The 26,681-nt window shown below is 34.2% G+C and overlaps 1 protein-coding gene across 1 annotated transcript; it reads right to left on the bottom strand.

Annotated features, from left to right (window-relative positions):
• Nucleotides 1–591: 591 nt before the first annotated feature.
• Nucleotides 592–26,673, bottom strand: LOC121368882 (uncharacterized protein DDB_G0290685-like). The gene is made up of 12 exons (XM_041493640.1): nucleotides 26,641–26,673; nucleotides 24,902–25,060; nucleotides 24,198–24,249; nucleotides 23,265–23,349; nucleotides 21,881–21,940; nucleotides 20,555–20,610; nucleotides 15,786–15,887; nucleotides 14,833–15,181; nucleotides 12,431–12,535; nucleotides 10,480–10,755; nucleotides 9,629–9,746; nucleotides 592–6,779 (listed from the first exon to the last, which is right to left on the bottom strand). Exons 2-12 carry the CDS (start codon nucleotides 25,008–25,010, stop codon nucleotides 4,240–4,242), a joined length of 3,852 nt encoding a protein of 1,283 aa, XP_041349574.1. The 5' UTR covers nucleotides 25,011–25,060; nucleotides 26,641–26,673; the 3' UTR covers nucleotides 592–4,239.
• Between the last annotated feature and the right edge of the window lie 8 nt (nucleotides 26,674–26,681).

The following is a 26,681-nucleotide window of genomic DNA, read 5'->3' as shown; positions in this document are numbered from 1 at the left end:
ATAAATATAAGTTAAAAAATAGTTTATTCATGTTAAGACGATGTAAATGCTATAAACAAATTTATAAAATTCTGACATTTTATTTATATATATATATCAATTCATTTTTTTTTTAAATCATAAAAATTACATAATTATACATTTTCAATTTTATTGGAAGAAAATGAAAATAGCTTTTATTTTCAAATATAATTTACAGAATTTTAAAATATATTTCATTAACATCTTCCAATTAAAAAAGATAAAATGACAAAAATTCATGAATCGATAAAGGAAAATGAATACATATTTAAAAATTTGTTTAAAAAATAATTTACATTAAAATTTTGTACAGATATTAATTTTGTGGTATAAACATGAACATGCATTATATTAACTGACACTGTGTAATAAACAGTAAATAACTCTAGACACAAACACAAAATTGCCTGGTAAGACAGGTGGTTGCTTAATACAGGTTAACTGTTACGGTACTATATTATATAGAGAATAACTAGTTAATGTCAGATATCTGCTTTATTCTGTGAAGGTAAGAATGAGAAATTTCTCATTCGGGCCTGAACAGGATAAAGCAGATATCCGAATGTCATTAACTAGTTATTATCTTTATCCTGCAGACCATACAAATTAAAATTAAGGGGAAAAGCTATTATTTCTGTTATTTTAGCCACATTGTTCGATGACCTAGAGGTCAAATGAGCGATTTTGTAATTTGTAGGATATGCGTCTGACGTCACATATGACTTTGCTTTATACATCATCATCATCTGTAAATAGAAACAGTGGTTGCAGGATAAATTCTAATAACATTTAATATTGTCAGTCATTAAATTAATAGGTTTATAATTTTACATACCTGTGACAGTGTGTGTCAAAAAAAACCCCACCAAAACATTTTGTAATTTACAAATATATAAAACTTGGAAACTATTTGAAATGTAGAAAATTTCTAATGAAATTCATGAAGCAGATCAGTATTTATTGGACAACATACACACAAACAGAGACATCCAGCTTTTTCCATTGCGCAGTGGAATGGCAGTATTACCAGGTAATAATGCTGCAGCCAATGATTCAAAGCATTTATTTAATCACAGGCACACACAAAAAAAAGAGACAAATTTATTTTATTTTACTTTAACAAAATGTTCTGACATATATTTTTGAACTGCATAGTTGTCACAAATCAAGAAATAAATATATAAATTAAATCTATGTAATATGTGAATCAAATAAATCAATCAATCACAATGTAAGACAATATATTAAATGTGTACATAATAATGTAAAATTATTTTGAAACTGGGACCACATATATATACAATGTCATATTACAAACAATACAAACATGTTAAAATAACAAACAAAACTGCCATGTTGACAAGAGTGAAAACTGAAATCTCAATTATAAATTTATTACTGGATTCCATATTATAATTTTTCATGTTTATTATTACGGACATTCATATGAATGGCAATGGATTGAATAAATCAGGAGTCATGGTCTTAAAGACCAAACAAATTCAGACTTTCAAAGACTTTTACATGCCAATTTCAAAGACTTTCAAAGACTTTTACACAGCGGTCAGAGACAATAGAAAAAAGACAAAATCAGTTTGTTTACATTGCGGCAAAAAAATTAGCTTTTTCACATGCAACATGACAAATTAAACCTTGTACCAGTAAGTGGAAAATATCAAATGCATGCAGCTGTAAAAGATATCATCATTGCTTTGGCTATGATTTGTGAGAATTTAACGACTTTTAAAAACTTTTATTACAATTCAAAGACTTTAAAAGACCTAAAAATTATTGTTTTCAAATTCAAAGACTTTCAAGGAATTTAAAGACCACTACGTACCCTGTAAATACAGCACAACACATTCATAAATAGTTTCTGAGTTTAAAGACCACTACGTACCCTGTAAACACAGCACAACACATTCATAAATAGTTTCTGAGTTTTTCACATGATTATACATAACATTTTAAAACAATTATGTTATTACAATGATCTACTCCCCATAGTAGAAGAATTGTTAATAAATTATAAACTATGGATACATGTAGTAGCACGATCCTGGCTTTGTTTTGTTTTTTAAACTGATACATATACATGTACACTATCATACACAGACAAAGACTATTTTTTAGTCAATGAGTGAGGTGAAATTTCAATTTTTTCCACACATCATGAAATATTTAACTAATCTGCATCTAAGGGTGTATTTTAACCTACGTGCACGTATGTCAGTTAACATTATGTGCTCTCAATCCCAAGGGTATGGGTATTGGTACTCTTTAACGTGCCTCTATCCACTTAAGGTTCAGGCACACCCATCTCGGGCTCAGTGGCGTAGCATGGGTTGTCAGCGCCATGGGGCAAGGCAAGTATTGCGCCTCCTAACCAGTGGACCGTTAGCACTCCCAGAGTCCCTTCCACCAGTCCAGAATTTTGCGCCTGGGGCAACCACCCCGGTGGCCCCGCCCACGCTACGCCACTGTTCGGGCTCGACCTCTGACTTTGCCAGTGACCGATCCCGAGACGAGATCAATCCCAAGGAAGTGAAACATATGATTATTGCATTATTTATTATGAAATGCATTCATGTAACATTTTACTTATAGTCACATCAATCCAATGATGAATTAAAAAAAACACCACACCTTTGTGTATGCTATTTTACAGGACCCTAGAATGAGTGGAGGGGTGCAAACATTAGTATCCTAACCGCACGCATACAGTGCGACAGATAATTATGTCACGTTGCATGCGTGCAGTTAGGATGCGGCAACTGAAAGCTACGATTTCTAAAATAATCACTCATGGCCGGTTAGGATACAGCTTTAGTTTTTAAAATGACAGCATGCTAATGTTTGCAAAAATGGCACTTTTAAACTAAAAAGGGCATTGATCATGGCCTTTTTCTATCAAATAAATATTGTGTTAGTTACCACATCCTGTTTTTCTTCTTTGACCGTGCATATGACACAACATATTTTCAATAAAGACAATTTAAATTACAAATTACAATATGATACTAGCGCAGTATTAATGCAACATAATTATATCCAGATGCACTATTTTAACATTAAATAATAATAATAAATATATCTCGTCATGAATTTAAGAAATTTAATAAATGCTGGACTTTACTGTGATGTTTGAAAAGTAGAACACCATAACCTAATTGAAAAGTGTTTTTATACAACTCTTTCACATCCACAATGGGAGAATATAACCACACAAATTGCTTGTTTGACATACTGTGCAAGGTTACCCCAAAATGGATTAAATCTGCTTATATCATTGATATAAACTACGTGGTATATACATAAAGATATAGGGCCAAGTTTCCAAAGTCTGTTTTAGACTGATACGCGTGTAACTATATACATTTACAATGCTTAAGCACCTGCATTTAACAAAAACAGGCTTCATAAATTCGGACCAATATTTTTCTCAAAATGAGACATTCTTGAGACAGTTACTAGCCCTCACACAAGCTTTGGCTAGTGCCCTATGTATTATAGTAATCCAGGTGACCATTTCCACTAGCCCAGACCAAACATTCACTAGCCAGGACCGAGGGTTAGTGGATTTGTCAAACCCTGTCTTTGTGGACTTGAAAGTCTGTAAAAACAATCTGCCGTTTAAGTATACAATACACAGTATCCCAAGTTTATTACGTTATCACTCTGGTAACAATGAATTTCAAGTTAGTTCTGCAACTATCCAGATATATACTGATGGAAAGAAATAAGGGAGCACATAAACAAATACAGCAAACAATGACAGCAACCAGAACCCTCATCCATAGTACAAATGTATCAGGAAGATAGCCTACCTGTGTTCCTTACATTCAATTCACATCACAGACAGTCAATCCCATATGACATCTTTGTGTTGTTATACAGACATTACTATGCTAGTAGTGAACTACATTTGGTCTACAATACCACATGTTCCCATATTTCTTTCCATCAGTATATATTTACAGATGAACGGTCTTTGAGGACTTCTATAGACCAGATTCACTGTGAAATAGGATGGTGGTGGTATAATAAATGGCTATCATCACATACAAGAGTTAAAATACACTCTCCTGGGTTAGGCGTCTTAATCTGCCTGCCAAGTTATAGTTTAAAGACGAGATAAAAGACTTTATGAAAGCCAGAAGTACGTGCAAAACAGGATTATACACCACCAAGGGGAATAGTATGAAGTGAAGGATGATCTTAATCATCATCTCCAGTGAGATCAATGCAGACATCCTCATCATCCTCATCATCATCAAACCTCTGGTTTGACCTCATCACACGACTGTTCCCACAAAGCCCAGCATTATGCCAGCCAGTTGACATCTCGTGCTCTGAACCGTGCACATCAAAATTCTGCCCATGGTAATCTTCTTCCTCATCATCATCGGATATAATCTGAACATCGCTGTCGCTGTAGAAGCCACTGCATGAGTTCTGACTGGGCGGCTGGGTGAGATCGCTGTCTGATTCCTGCCCGTTGTGCAACACGGTCCTCAATTTCTCCAGGTGGTCCAGCACGGACCGGTTTCGACTGGTTGATGCACGTGCACTGTGGATGAATCCGTCCGATTCAGTCCTGGAACTCTCTTTCCATCTCTTAGGTGGAGGTTCTTGTGAATCAGAGTCACTAAGATCAATTATTACAACGTCGCTGTCATCATTATAGTCTTCTTCACAATCTTGCTCTAGATGTGACACACAAGATGCTGACTTGCCCATTGGACACGATGTCAGTCTAGAATTCTGATCATCTGTAGTGCTATCAGAATTACTAGCATGTTCTTTACTTTTTTTACTATGTCCATAAGCATCATCTCCAATTGTGCCACCTTCATCTTGTGTTGGATCTCTGGATGACAGCTGTCCTTTTTCCTTGGAAGGTGAATGTGCTGTTTTCTCAGATATCCTTACCTCAGTGCTCAAGTCCATAACATCACCACTTAAATTAACATTTGGTTTGTAAGTAACTGACTTAGTCTGTATATTTTCTGGGTTCTTTTTTAACTGATCATCACATAAACTGTCATTACTGCTAACACTGATGTCTAAATTAGTTTTTGATTCAGTATTGTGCTCTCCATTTTTTGAATAATCTGATGAATCACCCGTTTGATTGGCTTCCGATTCAACCTGCCCCACCACACCCAGAGATGACTTGCAATCTTCTCCAGCAAAATCACCCTTGAGGTCCTCCTTAGTAGTATTGGTCCGTTTATGTAACCCATCCCCAGGACCATCTGAACATTGACTAAATCCCTCACTGTCCCCTGCCTTCAAGTTGGTTTTTATGTCATCATTTGATTTAGTGTCTGTCGGCAGACATCCAAGATCAAAACCCTGGCTTTCTTCCATTTGTTCTCCAGTATCTTCTTCAAACAGATCAAAACTATTAGTCCTTTCAGAAAGTGATTTCTTTTTGATATCGGATTTCACAGTGCTATTGGAAACAACATCCAGAGCTGTTTTTGTTGTGCTATCTAAAGACACATTAGAACCACTGGGCAGAACACATGCTTGATCAGCGACACCAGATTCTTCTATTGATCTCTGTTTTCCAGAATGTTCTTCAACTCTATCAAAAATACTTGACTCATGTGTTGCATCTTCTTTCCTGGAAGAAATAACATCCTTGGCCTTTTCAGAATCTTTACTTTTTTCTAATGATTCAGCGCTAGTTAATTCCACATCTTTGTTTCCACGAGATTCCTTTTTATTTTGATTATTGTCATCATTCTTACTGTCAATTACGGAAACTGCTGTGACCCTATTTTCATTATCACAACCATATTGGTCATAGGGATTTCTGTCTTTACCTGAAAAATCTACTGCATTACTTTCATCATCAGCTTGATTGTTTTCTTTAGTAGCAAAACCTGCTACACTCTTTTCATCTTCTTGATTTCTGTCTTTGATTAACAAAGGTGCCCCACTATTTTCCATAGTATCACCGCAATTTTTGTCTTTATTTGTGAAATCTAATGCACTATTTTCATCATCATCATCATCATTATAATTGTTTCTTTTGGTCGCAAAACCTGCTAATCTCTTTTCATCATCATCCTCACAATTTTGGTCTTTACTTGAGAAATCTAACATACTATTTTCATCATTATTTTTTCCTTTGACTGTAACACTATTTTTATCATCATCATGATCATCATCTTGAATTTTGTCTTTGACTGAGAAAGACTCCAAGTCATTTTCATCAGTACCACCACCACGACTACTTTCTGTATTGATGCAAGAAATACTCATATCACCACCACCCTGGTTTGCCAACCTACTTTGCTCTGGCAGAATTCCGTTCATTTTGTTTTCAAGTCTGTCTGTTTCTTGTGACGGTTCTCTTCCTCCTTCATCACTACATGCACTGGCCCCTGTCCTCTTCTGACTGTCCTCTTGAGAACTCTGTGTAAAGTCAAGTGTGGACACCCGCTCATCCTCATCCACTTCCTCGTCACCACTGACGTACAGACGCAAAGACTCTTCTGAGTCTCCACCATCTGCCTCTTCGTTTTCTTCTTCAGATGATTCCACCAGACTCAGCTCCTCTCCACTGACGATGCTTGGTTCGTACGAGCTGCTCAATTGGCTGTCGGCCATCTTGGATGGAGTGGTCACATCCACAGCATTATCATCTTCTCCTCCAGATTTCTCGGGTGTTTTCAAGATGAAACCCTTGGAAGCTTTTACAGGAGACTGGCTGTCAAATACCAGATCTTCAGAGTCTGTTAATTCTGTAACAGAAAATTATTTTAAATTAATGGTTAAAAATTAACTATTATAATAATAGCTAAATAACATTCTGAAGGCATCTCATTACAATAGGGATGTAAATCCCATTTTACAATGATGTTTGAAAAGCTGAAAACTCTACACCATAGTTAAATTAAGGACATTTTTCAGTAAAATATGCTACGCCAACCCCCCTCCCATTAAAAAACACAACACAAACACACTTTGAAATACTCATTTCACGTTCATGCTTATATCCATTTACGGTTTATGCATGCTGTCCTAGGCACACACTATCTGATTAGTTGTTAGAGAGAATACAGAACAGAACCCGTGCAATAGACTACTTTCACATTCCTATTGTGCATGCGTGCGAAGAGTAACGTCCCTTGACGAAATAGTCTCTATCACGGCTAATAACAAATTGGGGGGCGTGGCATACCGGTTTTTATGGGCGACGTTGAGTAGCTTCGCAGGAGATGATAAAATGTGGCAACTAACATGTACATATTTCGAATTAGATGCTATAATGGCCGAGAAAAACGGTCCGCTGAAATTTACAGCGGAATGGTTCAAATTAAAAAGCAGTGCAACAACTTGGACAAAGTCTCTGCGACTTGTATCCGAGGGTTTTCATAACGCCAGATTAAAAGACTATCTCGTAAAAAGTATAGAGAGAGAGAGAGAGAGAGAGAATATATATATGTGTGTGTGTATACACACACACACACACATACACATATATATATATACTGTAAACCGTGAAAAAAATGTGTACATATAAATTTTGCGTCGTTCGCGTCCAACTTTATGTCGCAAAATTAATACGCATGCACTATTTTCCAGTTTGAAGTGTGCTTAAAGTAATTTGTTTTGTATTGAAATATTTTATTGAGAATAAAATTCACAAAAAGATTCACTCAACAGGCACAGCCTATACACGAGCTCTGCTTGATGGCGACTAATCGTTAATTGTTTTATGTAACTTCAATCGATGGCGACTAATCGTTTATTGTTTTATCTACCAAAGGGTGTTAACAGTTAATAACTGAAGCTGTGAGTTGTGATTCTAATACAGGTGAGGTGGGTAGGGCCTAATCCCCTCTATAGACTCTGTACCATGCACAATTGCTTGATGTAGGATAACAGAATATTGATTTACAGACAGTAACTTTATAACAATTACACTGAGCTGTCTTTATCCACTTTATTTTTTGAGCTGTCAACGGTCGTTCGCGAAATTTACATGTCGCGAACATGCGCTAAGGTATACATTCGCGAAAAAAACACGTCGCAATATTAATACGGTTTACAGTATACACACACACACACACACACATATATATATACACATACATTACATATATATACATTACATATATATATATATATCAGAATATGTTTTGTTGCATTTTTCTTAGTGTCTATTTAATTGGGAAAGGTAAAAAAAAAGAAGAGATTTTATGCTGTTACATGTATATCCATAAAGTGGGATTTTAAAAAAGGGGGATTTTGGGGGAGGGGGGGTTAACGTAGGTGCCGTTCTGTTTACCCATACACACGTTTTTATACAGTGTCAACACGAACGTATTGAGTATTATACAAAATATATTTATTTTCTTTACTGTTAATGTGTTTTCCACCATATCTAAGTATATAAAATACTAGACGAACCTGTGTAGGAACGTCCTGTACAGAGCCGTCATCACTCTCTATATATTTATATATCATTATTATTAGTAGTATTATCTAAGGAGTGTGTTATTTCTTTTACGTATGAACAAAATAAATAATCTGTAAACTGTGTGAATCGGCGAAGCCGTTCTCACATAAGTGTGCAGATGATTTGTTTTTCATACCTAGATGAACGTAAAAGAAATAATAGACAATACTTATAATTAAATTTGAAACATACTGAGTAATAATAACATTAAAAGTTCATATATATATATATATATATATATATATATATTCTATTGAGTATTGTCCGAAATATACATATATTTTCTGTATATACAAAACATATATTTATATTATTTTATTTACTGTTTACTACCATATCTAAGTAGAGAATACCGCCCTGTATAGGAATGTTCTGTACAGAGCCGTCCTGACTACATATATTTTTTTATATATTTACACACGCACACGTTATATATTTTATTGAGTATAATCCGAAATATACATATATTTTCTTTATATACAAAATATATATTTATTTTCTTTACTGGTAATGTGTTTTCCACCATATCTAAGTATACTAGACCGCCACGTGTAGGAACGTCCTGTACAGAACCGGTAAGGTTTTGGTCCCTTATCACTAAAGTCTTATGCGTTCACTGGCTTCCCTCCTACAAAATGTGCCGCACAAACCCTCGTACTTGCAGTAACATTAAAATTGTTTTCTACGTGAAACGATTACCCACAAACATTTCCGATATCCATTGGCTGGATATCGATGGAAGGATAACGAATTTCCCGGACATATGCGATTGGAACAGTTAATAATTGAACAATGGTCGTGGCCTCCCATTACTTTTGCCCCCCATTTTGCAGATATGTCTATTTTGGTGATATCTCGCGAGATCTCGTGGTGTGCGTCCTCGAGTAACTCCGCAACGGGCACATGTGCAGTGGAATGAGAAAGAAGTCTACTGCATTTTTTTGCCTTGGACTATATTCAGGTTTTTTTCAAAGGCATGGTTTGTTTTTTGCCATAGACATTTTATTAATTGCTGGGGTTGACCATACCATATGAATTCCAAGATGGCACCTAACAGAAACTGTTTAATGAAGTAGGTACAGAAGACTGTTTAAAGAAATAACAGAAACTGATCGAGGAAAGGGTAACCTTTCTTGCTGACAGACTTGGAAGTTCTCCTCTGTTTAAGTTTTCCCAGATTTCTATGTGGAGATGAGAAGTGAAGCAGATGGGGAAGCTTCAAGAACTTGTTCAGTCTTTGTTGAACCTGAAAAAACAAGAACATCTCTTCAAACTAGCTCAAGTCTTACACAGAAATAAAACAAAGCATTTATTATATATAAAAAAATTATAACATGTTTGAAAATATAAATTCTATTTATAAAAAGTAAAAAGTTTGTTTTGTTTAACAACACCACTAGAGCACATTGATTTATTAATCATCGGCTATTCAATGTCAAATATTTAGTAATTTCGACATATAGTCTTAGAAAAGAAACCTGCTACATTTTTCCATTAGTAGCAAAGGTTCTTTTTTGTGCACCATCCCACAGACAGGATAGCACAGCTGGTATATCATAGGTTTTATAAAGTCATGTGTTTTTATTATAAAAAGATACAGGTGGTTTGAGATAAACATAGTTGTAGTTTTGGGGCAGAAATACACTAAAAGGACAATTTTTTTACCTTGAAATATCCTGATCTAACGAGATAACAAATGTCAAGGTGACCATTGGCACATATAATTTAGTTGATTAAAAGCTCTGTTTGCCAAAACTCTGTGTCAATGGCAGCAACGTGTCTGAACAGTCTCTTTAATTAAAACAATCTCAGTCTCTTTAATTAAAACAATCTCAGTCTCTTTAATTGAAACAATCTCAGTCTCTTTAATTGAAACAATCTCAGTCTCTTTAATTGAAACAATCTCGGTCTCTTTAATTAAAACAATCTCAGTCTCTTTAATTAAAACAATCTGTAATTGTTGCTCATATTGTCCTCACCTGACTCATGTCTTTGTCTGGAGGGGGCTTCACACTGGGTACGACTCGTTTCGGTTTGAGGTACATGACAATGTCCCTGATCTCGCTGTAGGATGAGTGGAAGGAGTAGCAGACACGGTGCAGGCTGCGGCCAACCACATGCAGGCTGTCTGGGCTGATGTTGTGGTGGCCCATTGTGAAGAACATGGTCGACGGACGGATCGATCGAACCTTCAGCTCGCTGCCATCGCTGGGAATAAAACCACAGGGAAGCTTGGAGCCAGGTGCCCTGTCACGCTGAAATAACAACACGGAAAAAAAGGTCTTATTAAACAGATTCATGAAACTTTGTTCTTAATTTTTTATTAAAAATGTTTTTTAATCAGCCTCTCTGGTGAGGTGTAGTGCTTAACCCATCAGCCTAAAGACTAGTAGGTACAGAGTTTGAATCTCAGTACCTGCTTCTATCCAGAGTGTTTTAACAATTCTCTTGTGTAATGCTTAACCCATAAGCCTGAAGGCCAGTAGGTATTGAGTTCGCAACCCAAAATCTGCTCTGGCCCAGTGTCTTAAGGACTAAATAGTAGAAATGTGTGCCCAGGACAATATGCTCTAATCTTATGTGGATAAAAGAATGAAAATAAATAAAATAGGCAAGAAAAATATTTTAGTTTTTCTGGCGTACACCATTTTATTTAACCTCTGCAGAAACAATCAGATTTACATCACTGAACTCGGTTTTATATTGAAATAAAATAATTTTAAAAATTTAAAAATTAATAATTAAAACAATTAATCAGCGAACAAAATGAAAAAGAAGAAAAATAAACTAAAAAGAGTTGGATGAATTCATGAGACAGTCAGGTTTTAAGATATCCTTGTGAATGTACAGTTAGAACTATAAGATTAAAGCACCACATTTTCTCTGATGTCAGTACACTAGACTAATTAGTACAATATCCATATAGATGCTAGAGTCAAATTATCACCAGCACAACTAGAATATATAGAAATTATTATCAGTGTATTTTGATATCGTCAATATCATATATTAGGAATAACAATTGTATTATGAGAGCCTCTGGCTTTATCATATAATCTCAAGCTTAACACATGTTTTTGTCAACTTTATATTCCACTATAATTCCAGGCAGCCATTGCTCAATATTCAAATGACAAATAATAAACTAGTGCATGACTTTTTTTCCAGAACAATGGACAACTTTCAATGTAAAACCTCTGTAGAAATGCTTTTGTTTGATGACTAAGAATGCATCCGTCAATTCTGAAGCGTCGCAGTAGTATATTTGTTCACATGACAACAAAAGTGTTCCTATTGTCTGGTTAATTTGCAAACTCATACAAATTCTTTAAATATTTCATCAGAAAAATATCACATTATTTTATTACATACACAACCTATTAAATGATAAACATATATTCTATTACATACCTATTCAATCTTGCTATACTGATAAAGACATTTTCAAAACGTGATAAATGTATCTTGTATCACACATATGTGGGATCTAGACCAGAACTTGTAAATGGGGAATTCCCTTTTTATTTTTACTGCAGTTAGCACATTTTTATTACTGACGTCATGTCTGATTTACAACTTATGTTACATAGTATTTGAAACATTACACAAGATTGCCACAGAGTATGATTCTTAACATTAATTAAACCTATGAAAGGGGCTTGATCAATAGATTTAAGAAAGTGTAGTTATAATGTTAAATTAAAAACAGTTTTTGTAACAAATAAAAGAAGGTATGTAATAAATACAGAACTTCACATATGTTTTTTTGCTTCCTATTTATTGCACAAGTTTATTTTGTGCAAGAACATACCACTCGACTGCTATGCGGTCTCATGGTATATAATCGTGTGCAAAATAAACTTGTGCAATAAATAGGAAGTGAAACGAATGTATGTGAAGTTCTGTATATATGACATGGTGAGTACGAACCACTGGACTACAAGCATGTATTCTAGTTGTTGGATTGGTTGTAAACACATCACATAGTTCACTGATCTGACTGTACACGTCAAACTTCCATTCCGGCACATGGATCTAAACATCAAACACAATACAGGCTATTCTATGAAGCTCAGGAAACCTGGAAAATGTTTTCACGCTATCCATATTATTTACAGTCAATTAGAAGGTAGAGAATACAGGAACAAATTTATGTTAATTTAATTTACATACTATTTATACCAATATAAGTGTTAAGAACCTAAATATAGTTATTTTACTATCTTTTTAATTTCATGTTTACAAAAAGAGCACATTTTGAATTATACAGTGGACTCTGTCTAAACCAGACTCACTTCGTATCATCAAACTAGTTCGGTTTACATTGAGGACCAGTTTAGACAGAGTTCATCCAGAGTTATGGTTCTTGAATGATCGACAACTCGCGATCAACAATGACATTTGAACCCATGGATGGTTGGGAAACACTGTCATGCAAGCCAGACTTGCAATCGATTATTTCACAGACATAAAAAATATACCTAAAGGGACATTCCTGAATTTGCTGCAATTTTTAAGATGTTATCCACTAACAGAGACTTTTTAACGATTGTAATTACATATCAAATATATTTTTCTGGATAAAATATTAGTGGCTGCATATTAAACGTGTTTCTGGTCGTTCTAATATTTGTACTAGGTTAAATTTCATTTTATTTCCTAAAACATTATTTATTCGTACGTACGAAATTATTTGAATACAAAATCCAGATCTAACGGCCTACGGCAATAAGAGTAAACTTCACACGAGTGTGATTACATTTTGTATTTGATCTTGCGACGGCGTCCTGATTACTCGGCAAGTGAAGATCATTGTTCAACTAATTAAGCAGCCTGTCGTTAAATCAAATCCCAATCCGGTATAGACAGAAGTAATTAATGCAAGAACGGTTCTTTCGTTCTTGATTTTTGATCTGGAGTCCGGAGTAGACAGAATACAGATTAGGCGGAGATTTATATCTAAGAGATAAACGGTAGCTGGACGGGGCTTTAGAAATGGACCGGTTTACGCAGAGATCCGGATTACACAGAATCCGGTTTAGACAGAGTCCACTGTATTTCCAAGTCTTATGCAAAATATGTAATGTTTTTGTCACTAGTGACAAACTATCAGAGTTGATTATTCACTAAATTGACTTTTCATAACCCAAAACTAAATTAAATGCAAATGCAAAAACATTTTAAAAGATGACAGCATCATATTTTCCAAAGTAATGAGATAATATTCTTTAAAAGGTGACAATAAACTAATTTTTATTTTTAAATGTATTTATCATATATAAAAAATCAAAGATAAAAATATAGTGAAACCACTCAAAACCAGACACTCTGTAAACTGGAATTCCTTCAAAACTGGGCAAAAAAATTTGGTTTAGCCAATTTTCAGATATATGTAGAGAATTTCCTTCAAAATTATTAATTTAAGTAATATTTTGTTAGCCAAAGTCTAAATGTTGTAGCCACTTTGGATAAAAATGAGTAATTGGCTAATTTGGCAATGTACAAGGTGAGCCCTGCAATTTTTAAGGTTCCTTTTTAAATATGGGTACAGAACATAACCTCTCAAAACAGGACTTTTTACTTGGTCCCTTGGGTATCTGGTCTAGACGGGTTTCCCTGCACATCAATATTTATTATATACACAGCATTGAAATATGAAGATCTATGGCAACCATAAAAATTATATCCATGAAAAGTCATATTTTCACTGTATTTTAGCTACAGTGAAAATATAGAAATCGTATATGTACTTTTTTGTAAAAGTTCATGATTAAATTATCTCCCTTTGTCTTGTTTCTTTGTAATTAAGTTTGATGATTACCAATGCATCTGATCGTATGTGATCGAAGTAATTTAAAGAACTGTACCTATAAAAAAAGGATATTAAAAGCAATTACAATAAAATATCTAAAACGAATTGAATACAAAGCTAAATAATGATGACACAATGTACTGTCATTGAGTATAAGTGTACGAATTTAACGACATTCGATTGGATATGTTTTTGTGAGGGGGTTTTTGAGGATCGCTTTGTCAGGTATGTTTGCACAGCAGTATTATTAAATAAATGTTAATTTATTAATTAAATAAAGATAATTTTTATTTAAATTTCAAAAAATCAATGGTCAAGTAAATATTCTGAAAAGTTTCCTCGAAAGAAATATATCATGGTGTTACGTGTCTTCGATAGGATACGTGAAAGATATTAACAAAAAGCGAAAGATATTGTCCAAAATCGGGAAAGATGTATATAATAAATAGCCCATTTCATGGTGTTTTTTCGAATACGATTTTTATGTCAACTCGTGATGTGTGAAAACCATATTTTCTATCATTGCTTCGCAATTCATAAATATATGGTTTTCACACATCACGAGTTGACATAAAAATCGTATTCGAAAAAAACCCAGGAAATAGCCTCTATATATAAGATTTTCTAAATAAAAGCAGTTTATATTGTCACTTGCCTTGTAACCAGTGCTAAGGTGAAGGGCATTCATTAACGGTTCATGACCGTACGTTGTTCTTGACGTTATGTGTACGTAATGCTGATTGGATCTGGACAACCAATCGTTGACAATGTTACACGAAACAACACAGCATTCCCTCCTGCTAGGGAAATGAAAAGCACTCTCCACACAGAATGTTGTGTCTATGTACATGCTTTCAATTTCCTTCAAACTGAAAGACACAACATTTGGGTCAATATATATATTTTAGGTCTTACAATCAGAATTTGAAGAAATAGGTTTGTCCCTATTAGATGTTAATGGTGTGGGTTTTTTATTTTAAGTTATGAATAGATCTAGTCTATTTTATTTTAAGTTAAATATATTTCTATTATTATGGTTTTGATAAAATTATTCTTGTCAAATGAGTAATGAAAATAGCTGATTACTTAACAATAGGTATTTGCCTTTATTAAGATCTATAAGAGTACAGCTGCAATAATTAATAAGAAACTAAAAAAACATTTACACATATAAGAACCTAAATATAGTTACTTTCCTTTTTATATCATATTTGTTACAATAATATTTAAAATGGCTGATATACATGTATTAGTATATTATTATTTAATTTGTTTTGGTGTGAAATTTCAAAAATTAACCAAAGACAATCCATTTTTATCATTGAATTTATCTATAATTTTTCTTACATGTATTTCTAAGATTTTAATAAATAATTTTAACTTACATGTATATATTTAAAAGATCTGAACTGAATTTTATTTTAAAAAAACCCATCAAATGTTAATTCTGGGATTCCTGCAATTAATACACACCTTTCTCCTGTTTTGAATGCATTGATGCTGATAGCATGGTTGGTCTCCCACCGGAAGTCTCCTGTATATAAAACTGTTCCCTCGTCGCCTTCAAACAAAAACCTGCAAGATCAAAGAAGACAGTTAGCAGGACTAGGTCCCAAAACACTCAAGAGCCGAGTGGGTGTCTGGGTCTGGGTCCAAGCTTTATGAAATGATCTTAGGGCTAAGGTGTCCTTAAGTGCATGCCGTAACTACATTGTACCTTATGCAATTAATGTGATCTTAGTGCTAAGATTGCTTCATGGAATAGGGGCCTGGAATGTATGATTAAAAAAAGAAATACACTGAATCAAATGTGACAAAACAAACTGCATCTGTGCTGGCACGAACTACAAATCTGTAACAGACTTCATAAAATATTTGCTACATTTTAAAAGCACCAGGATCACCATCCCCATCATCAGTGTATTATGGGCCTACGTCTTGACATGCTATAATCTTATATTACACTTGTGTGACCATAGCAATATTCTGAGGCCAGAAATTAGTCCACTGTTAGCCTAGTAACATCCAACAGTCTAATATTGTACTAGTTTTATCAGTTGACAACAGCAAAAAGATCCAATAGGATCAGTCAGATTATAATATGCAAGACTAAAAGACTCCATCATATGTGGTTAGGTAGAATAGAAAAAGTACACCCGAGGTGGTGGAAATTTCGACCTGGGACGAGGCTTGCAGAGTCCCATGGTCGAAATTTCCACCACCGAGGGTGTACTTTTTCTATCCCACATGACCGCATATGATGGTGTCTTTTTCTCCCATTCATTCGACAAATAAACCATTATTTTATACGAACATGGGCTGACATCATGGAATGGGTCTGTCTTGCATAGCTAGGGATGGGAGAATAGACAATATAATGGATTCTGTCTAAACTATGAAATGTGCTGATAATCAAAGTGCTGGTTTATACAATTTCACTCAAGCTATTTTCAAAAAAAGAAAAAACGTTTGTTTTGTTTAACGACATCACTCCACTAGAGCACATTGATTTATAAATCATTGGCTATTGAATGTCAAACATTTGGTAATTCTGACATAAAATCTTAGAGAAGAAACCTGCAACATTTTTTCCATTAATAGCAAGGGATCTTTTATATGCACCATCCCACAGACAGGAAGCTATTGTCACTGAATGGGACTCTGTAATCATGCTGGTTTACACAGAGGACAGTTTGCAAGAGACAACTTTTCAAAAGCTTAGCTTAGGTAAACAGAACTTAGTGCACATGATTTTCACCAAGGTAACTGACTGTTTGGCTACATGAATTATATTAAAATTAAAATAGCAAATGAAATTCTAATGATCCTGAAGTTTATAACTCTTAATTTTAGAGGGGCGGGACATAGCTCAGTGGTACAGTGCTCGCTTGATCGATCCCCGCTGGTGGGCCCATTGGGCTATTTCTTGTTCCAGCCAGTGCTCCACAACTGGTGTAACAAAGGCTGTGGTATGTACTATCCTGTCTGTGGGATGGTGCATATAAAAGATCCCTTGCTGCTATTCGAAAAGAGTAGCCCATGAAGTGGCAACAGCAGGTTTCCTCTCTCAATATCTGTGTGGTCTTTAACCATATGTCTGATGCCATATAACCGTAAATAAAATGTGTTGAGAGAGTCGTTAAATAAAACATTTCCATACTTTAATTTGATAATGTAACAGTTCACCATGTAACTAATAGGCAGTTTGCGCGAATTTAAAGTTGCATCACCAGTGTACTAGAGTGCAGAATGTGATCAGTGCACGATATAGTAATTTTTAAAAATATAAAAATCCATTAAGATAAACGTAATGTAATGAATTAGAAGTATAGTATAGGACTATAGAATTTCAAGCACCTGAGGATGTGGTAAGTGAAGCTGTTAGAAACCAAAATCTATCTATCAAACTATTATTTAATTTGATGTATTTTAATTTTCAGTGCAAAAGTTGCCGGCTATGAAAAGTTTGTTCCTAACAAGATTGCATTTCATAGTGCTTAAAAATACCATTTTAATCCCAATTAATAACTGATAATATCGAGATGGATTCCACTTCTTTTTTTTTTGTCACAGTACATTAATTTCATATTAAAGGAGACCGGACACCAAAAGACATGTAGTGTGTAATGGATTAAGTTGGCGTTAAAGACCGCATTACTCTAACGCCCGGCTCGCTGCGAGGCACCAGTCAGCTGCGCGTCTTAGGTTTGGGGTAAAAACAGAAGTGGGCGGGATTATGCATAGATCTGAATGAAAGCGAGGCAATACGTCATTGGTGACAGTTATCAAGCAATACCGGTACACGTGTTGATTCTTTGGTTGTGCCTTTTAGCCGTCTTTTTTTTTTCTTGTCTCCAGGTTTATCGGAAATTTAATTTACAAGATAATTAGTGTTATTATATACTGTCGACATAATTATATGATGGCTAACTGCAACAGTAACAGCAATGCATCCCAAGAAACGGCCAACATCATGGTTTCGATTTCCAAAAACATGAACGTTGTTTTAAAACATGGACGCATTATTGTCGTCGAACGGGCTTTACACCAACTAAATACAGCAGGTTATGGTACATTTACAATGTGAAAATTAAAACAAGTATGAGCTTAAGATATACATTAAATAAAGGTATTGCAATTTGTTCACATACGAATATTTAAACTTCCCATTTATTTACCTACAATTACCAAATTAATTTTCACCGACAGCCCATAATGACTCCATACTAACGTCTCTTGATCTAGTTGGTTTGTTAACCTCATAACAAAACACCTTCAAAACGTGAATTATTACGTTAGCTACCAATGTTTATCATCAGTTCAGTATATTTTCATTAAAATTAAAATGCTAACACTTTGGCAGGAACAACATGTGTACTCTGGCCAGAAGGAATGTTGGTTAATTAGTTTTAAAGCTAATGTCGATTATTAAAGCATAATAAAATTGTACTTTTCAATGCTTTCTGTATGTCATATTAGATAGATTATAGTAACATAATTGCTGTTTAAAATTTGTAAAAGTGCATGAAATAAAATTTTCAATAAAAAACCCAATTTCAAAACTATAATCACCCAATATACTCCTTTGAATATATTTAGTTTTTACAGGCCCGTAGGAACGACTTTGGGAGGTGGGGGGGGGGGGGGGGGGGGGGGGGTGAATGACGGACCGGGTATAAACTCTACCTCAGATTTTGGTTACAATGGCAAAAATTAATGTGATAAAAAAAATCTCACGGGCCTGTTTTATTAGGCTACGTACTCTCAAATTATTTTCTGGCAGAAAACCTGGTACCTTTCGCAGAGGTTGAAAGAATTGGTCTTCTAATTTTCGACTATTACCATAAAATAATATAATTAATCACTTTTGGCATCTAGCAGTTTAAAGCAAAATTAACAAAAGTTACCACATGGAATAAGCATCATATATTATTTCGTTTTACCTGTAATATATTTTACCTGTAATATATTTTCATCAAGACTTCCTTCTTCCTCCATGAATGATTAAAGAAAATAACACTGGATATATTGTAATTATTTTTATTTTATTCCAATATATAACAAATGTGTTTTATGTCAGTATGTGGAGCAAACTACCTGAAACAGTTGGTTTGAAATCATGATTACAAAATCCTAAATATTATCTACATTTGTACAGGCCTGTAGGAACGATATTTGAAGTGTGTGTGTATGTGGGGGGGGGGGGGGGAATACAGTCTCTAGTGAGGGATACAAACTAGAATTTAAAACATATATTTTCATCCTACAGTGTGTGATGGAGAACAAGTCCCTAGGACCGCCCCTCCCCAGTTCCTACGGGCCTGTTGTATTTTATATTAATAAATGCAAAGACTACATAATAATATGGTCGGTAAGACATATTAGTTGTAAAGTGATTGTCAGTATGTGGCAACAGTATAATATTTTCCAACATTTCTGTTTCTGTACCCGGCTGTGGACAGTTTCGGCAGACTGGCAACACATTGTCTTAATAATTAAAAATACACGGTTTAACCAAACACATTAAAACTTGGATGATAACTAGTTAAGAGAACAAAGAAAATTGTGCTAATTTTAGTTTTTTGTTAAATTATTTTATCTTGCTTTGGCAAGGAGGGACACTTTTTGCAAATTTGCGAAATCGGCCTATGGAATATCCACTGACGTGTCATATTTACATCTATGCTGAACAAGATTTATGATGAAATATTATTACATTTAGTGTGTTTTTCTTTTATATTAGGTCCATTTGCTTCAGTTTACATTAAAAATGTCATAAAAAATTATGTTTTAAAAAATGCTTGTATGCTAGTCTATGACCGTGTGGCTTCCTCGTCTTCGTCGGCAGTTGATTCATCCAAATTTTCGTCTAAGACAACATTTCTAGGATTGGAGACAAAAATCTCTGATAAGTGGTTCAAACTGATACGGTTTGATGCCATTAGCACAAGCTGGACACAATTCGCCGTCACTCGAATCGCTAAGTTCGTCCATGCTGCTTGGTAGTTTCTTTAGTTTTCCTCTCATCGATGACGTCACGGGTCTAGCTCATCAATTGTCGACAGTTTCCGGCAAACATCGGAGATCGGCGAAAAAAAACCCTAACATAGACTGGCACGTTCAACTTGGTCAATAAGGGGAGCGCGGTAGTTGCGTATTGTGGTTTATGACGGCAAACAAATTCATTACGCAGTATATATGGTGTGGTGTCCAGTCTCCTTTAATTAGTAAATTTTACTCACATAACTGATCCTGGGCAATGAAGAGCTGGTAATGGTGTTACCACAATTTCAGTACTCTGAAAATAAAAACAGTCAGAAATACATTGCCCAGTTCCCAGCATGTTTTATTCAAAAACAAAAAAACAGAAAAGAAAAAAAAAGTATTCAGTAATAGAACCTAAAATTGGAACTAAATTTAATGCTACACATGCATAAAAAGGCAAACGTGAGATTCACTTTAACTGAAATAAGATACAAATGTTTCAGTTGTAGCCGTCTCATATAAAAGAGAAAAAGAACAACACCGCACCCACCAAAACAATGCAGACTTCAATAGTTTAGAGGTTATGCTATCAGCAGCAAAGCACAGACTAAATCTCAGTACCAGCTCCCACTAGTCTTTACGGCTCAATGAAGAGCTATTAAACTTCGTTCTGTATAGATAGTCCCAGAGAAGAAAAGACTTCTGTATCATTCCCCTCCCCTCTATTTGGGGTAATGAATTAGCCTTATCAACTGGGTATTGCATTAAACACTACAAACGACGTAGTGCTAAGCCTGGATTCGAACTCCAGACCATAGGGACTGTAGTCGAGTACTCCAACCACTCGACTACGCAGTGGATCAACAAGTCAAACTGCATTTTAATACTTATAAATCTCATCGGGTGTATTTTGACGGAATGAACCGAGCGTCTATGGAATGAAACAAAGATTTAGTCCATTCTGTCTTCTGTGCTATATTTCTTCCAAAAGCACCATCAAAAGCACCCTTATGGAGGAACTTTTACACAGAATAGTCAAAATATCTAATTTTTCAAAGGCAAAACATAGTGACATACTGGATTACGAAATATAAACATTATGTTGGTTTCATAAAACAAATTGTTTTAAAAGATATTGTATATAACTATCGCTAACCCTAACCATAAACTAATTCTAACAAATATTTCTTTAAAATTGTTAGGGGAAAAATATCCTAAAATAAAATGACTTAAGAAACTAGAATTCAATATTCAGCATTTAAAGTAGACGTATCTCTGCTAAACCTGTATTCTGAGTTTAATAGTGTCTGTATTAAAGTGTTCCTACATGTATGGTGTATTATGGACCCCCCTCTCCCCCACGCTCGGCAAATGTTACAAAATCCATTAGGGGGGTTTGAACCATGAAGATTCTGTCAAGAATTCCAGCATTCTACCAACTCAGCCAATAAGGATATATCACCAATAACTACTGTCAGTAGGACTATTGTACACAAATACAACAATTTAAGTAAAAGTTGAGAACAACAGTATATTATATGTTGATACACTAAAACGGTGTGAATTAATTGAAAATTATTTACCCTACAGCTCGCAGGGTCTGGTACAGATATCCTCTCACATTCCTCAGATGTCATCACTTTCTGAAAGTTATAAAGAGAAACCATTCCGTGGCTGATATGTTTTTTCAATCTTTAATTAGTGTAAACCGAATTAACACTGCAATGTTTTTTTAATGTATACATACTTTTAACACATCTTCGCAACTTGTGAATTTCATGAATAATCATTGTTATCTATCTGATGTTGGGCATGAATGATCCAAATTATATATACATGCATTTCCCCCCAGTTTACAGTAACATTTCTCTGTGACTACACCTGCAATCAAATAAAAACCTTACATCTTATATTATTTGATTTTAGTATTTAAAGCATTATGCTTTATAATTCCAGCATAACAAAGTTCTTATCACACGTCTTTGCAAGATTTCGATACCAGTATCATTCCTCATCCATGAAATAAATACTAGTCACTTTTTTTTCTTATTTTGAAAGTGAAAAATTCCCAATTTGTATTTTAAAAATTTATACATTTTTGTTTTAACTTAAAGCCATTGACCCTAGTGTCTGAAGTACATGTATACCATTTTTTCAGTTTCACATAAAATTCATTTAACTGCAGGCTCTATACACATTTTCATGGCTAAACAATTTTGTAATAGAGCTTACATATTACATTTTCATAATGAGTTATATTCGAGACTGCGTTCGCCAATAATAAAATAAAATGACAAATATTTACCAAATTCCTTTCAACGACAGTTTCGTATATACACTCAGACACTGCACTCGCTATGCTGTCCATGTAACGTCAGTATTGTGTGTGTATGTGTTCGTGTGTGCGTGCATGTTCGTGTGTGCGTGCATGCGAGCATGCATTAGTGATTTCCCTAGAAATTAGGCAAGGCATGGTAGACCAATCACTTTTGGGGCATTTTCACCATTTTCGGGGCACTTGTTTTTCATTAAAAATACACAAATTAATTAAAATAAACATTAATGTAATTTATGTGCTTGCTTTAATAAATGAATGGCAAAAGATATAAAAGGCATATTTTATTAATTAATAATACCTTTTGGGGTATTTTATAAAGGCAATTTTAGAATTAATTACTGAAAAAGGCTTGTTTAATATCAGGGCAGCATGGCGCTGATTGAGGCAAGATGGTGCTAGACTATTGAAGCATGGTGCTGCACCATGCTAAAACAGCTAGGGAAAAGACTAATGCATGTATGCATACATGTATGTATGCCCAGTAAGACATGTTATTGATCAAACACATGCAATATGATGCAGAAGACTAAAAAACGCATATCACATGGCAGAATAAATAATCTGCCATTCATACAGTGCATAAAGTGATTCCTTGGTTCACACAGACATGAAAGTAAATAAAACCTTACTATGTATTTCTCCAAAGGTCTGTACACAGTTTCTGCTAACAGGAGAATCTTTGAGATTTCAGTGCAGTAGAGAAACACATCGGTTCTGAAACACAGGCACACAGGTCAAACAAGCATTCTGAGAGTACTGCTAAAGCAATACATGTCCCCTATACTGAGTCCAGAAAACATTTTCATTTTCATTTCGTGCTTATATCCAATTAAGGTTCAAGCATGCTGTCCTGAACACACACCTCAGCTATCTGGGCTGTCTGTCCACGACAGTGGGTTAGTGGTTAGCAAGAGAGAAGAGGATGTAGTGGCCTTACACCTACCCATTGTGCCCTTAAGAACTCGCTCTGGGTTGGAGCCATAACCGGGTTGTGAATCCTGTACCTACCAGCCTGTAGTCCGATGGCTTAACCACTGCGCCACCGAGGCCGGAAAACAAATTAACTCCTAAGTTCAAGCGTCATAACTCTTGTCAAAAATGGGTAAATTGCCTGATCTGTAACAGTACATGATAAAGCTATACACAAACTTTCAGCTTAATGTTTTGAGGCACTGCAACAAAAATATCTGGAAAACTATATGTGGGATAGACCGTCAGACAGACAGAACAGAGACAAAATCTATGATCCCCTCCGGATGGACTGGAAGGAGACTAAACACAGTATCCGTACAGGAGTACTTTTGCTACAATTGTCACAACAATTTAAAGTACACATGGACATAATTTAAAAGGTACAAAAACCACAAAACCCAACAAAAACATGGTTTACGGTAACCTGGAGGCAAATTTTTTTTTTGTAAATTTGATCAGAACATCCGAAGCAAAGTTCAAGTTTCAGTTTAAACAATCAGCCCAAACAGGAGTTATTCTACAAAGGGCATGCAATTTTTGAAAAACTGTGACTGTGAAAACAAAGATTATGTTGCATTATAAATATATACCTCGACCGCAGTCGTTCGATGAAGCTTGGAGAATCAAGGCCCGTCATATGATCTGAAAACAATAAAAAGAAGCAAAATCTTGAAAATAAAAGACCAATAAATAGATATAAGAGCCTAAATGTTTTAACAACAAAATTAAATGTTTGAAAATTTAAGTTGTTAGAATACATTTTTGATGTTTCCATATCCATATTTACTTGTTTTTGGTATAACAAGTAAATACTAGGTTTCATACAATTTGTTATTAACCAAATCCCATGAATTTCTATGACTTTTTAATTAATACATTTTCCATTACTTTTATTTCTTGATTTTTCTGCAATCATCAACAAAATTTAATAATATGATAATGTTTTGATAGAAACTTCTGATATCCTTTTAGGATGGTAGAAAAATAAAAATCGACAAGTTTCATTTTCCATAACTTTTCATGACTTTTCAGGTCTAGAAAATTACTTTTGCAAATTTCACGACTTTGCTACTTTGGAAAGTTTCCATGACCTGTATGAACCATAATAAAAATTGTATTATGCCACACATTACTTCAAATATTCTGTACGATATTGGTACATGTATTACATTCCTAGATTTTAAATTAAAATTTATATTTCACTTAAAATTAAATCAAAATCTATTTTTACTACAACTATATATAATTAAACATATTACTAAAACTATATATAATTAAATATATAGTCAAGTACCTTTATGACAGTGTGATAAAAAGAAGGCTGTGGATTTGAGATTCTGGCCATCAAAACGATCAATTGACAGTTGTCTATATTCCTTCATACGGCCTACAAATTCACTCATTGTGCTAAGTTACTGAGACCGCAGATACCAGTTCAAGTACATGTAGTAAACTGAAAAACGTTAATACAGTTAGTCAGTGTAAGTAAATATGTTAAAGAAATGTACGATACAGAAGTGTGTAAAAAGAGTAATTATTACATTAAGTGGTCTTAAACAATTGGATAAGCATAAATTAAAATATGTAATTATAGTACCGGTATGTAAACAAATTGTTCAAGGTACTGCTTCCAAAGTGGTAACATATATATTCTCTGGGGGTTTTCTTTTGGTGAAAATATAAAATAAAATAAGTTTTAACGTGGTGTTATTCTTTAAAAAATCTAATAGACTTTAAAATTGTTTTATCCTGGCCAAATAAATGATATAATCTTATATGCATATATACAAATGTACATGTATATATAGGGAGAGTGAGAGTGAGAAAGAGTGAAAAAGAGTGAGAGTGAAAGTGAGAGAGAGAGAGTGAGAGAGAGAGAGAACAATATGTTAAAAATGTAGAATATCAGGATAAAGCCAATGTTCTTTGTTATTTATTTTATCCTTCAATCCAACAAATAAAAAAAAAAGTAAGTCATGAATATGAATTTGATACACACATTTTTTAATTATCAATCTAAACTAGCAAACCGTATATGTACAAGATACATATTTGTCACACAAGGTATTAAACTGTTTTTGTTTTAAAGTATACACATTTGTTGTTTTTGACAACACAAAACTTTATTTGTGTATATATTCCAATATAGTATACATACTAAATTTAAAATGTATCCCAAAGAAAAATGAGGTAAAGCTTAAGTGTACTTCGTATGATAATGATAAGCAATATCTTTCCACTAGGATTGATGACTGTCACTTTTTACACCCATGTTTTGACTTCATGAATACACAATACATATAACAAATCTTACTGAAATTTCACTTCAAATCCATATTTAAAAAATAGTACAATTTTTTAATTATATAATATGATTCACATGTCGGTATATTTTAATTTTTCATAATTTTCTACAAAATATTATAAGTTCAAGTTATAAACGATAAAATAAATAACCCATCGTCATATCAAAAAATTACCATTGTACATGTTATATTTATTTTAATGAATGAATGGATGTTTAATGACACCCTAGCACAAATATAACGCAAATATAATGATCGGCTATTGGGTGTCAAACAATGAATGAATGAAGGTTAAAAGATCACCCCAGCACGAACAATACATCGGCTATTGGGTGTCAAACTATGGTAATGCAAATAATCAATATAAAAATTCAAGACTTAAACAAAAAGAGTGTAAAGAACTGTGCAAAAACACAAATATCACAGAATTTTACGGATACTGAATTTTACTCAAAACTTCAATTTTGTGCTGTATTGGCCATTCTCAAAGAGAATGTTACACCCCTGCACCACGGTGAGGTAACAGCACACGCAGGGGTGGGTGTCAAACAAGTTAAGTATGAAGCCAAAACTAAAAACTATCAACATAATTTCATTTCACAGATCGCAATGAAAATTATAACAAAACACTTTGTCCTACCAACCGAGCTAAATCAACATTCTGACTAGCCCGGGTAAGGATAATGACATATCAATCACGTTAACAAAAAAACAAACATAAACAAACATTCATGATTCAGTAAACTGCCACAGCAATTTATTTTAATA

This window comes from Gigantopelta aegis, chromosome 3, assembly GCF_016097555.1.
Source record: "Gigantopelta aegis isolate Gae_Host chromosome 3, Gae_host_genome, whole genome shotgun sequence".
In the NCBI taxonomy this organism is placed as follows: domain Eukaryota; kingdom Metazoa; phylum Mollusca; class Gastropoda; order Neomphalida; family Peltospiridae; genus Gigantopelta; species Gigantopelta aegis.
The sequence above is the reverse complement of the archived record's forward strand: the minus strand, read 5'-3'. Positions and strand labels throughout refer to the sequence as shown.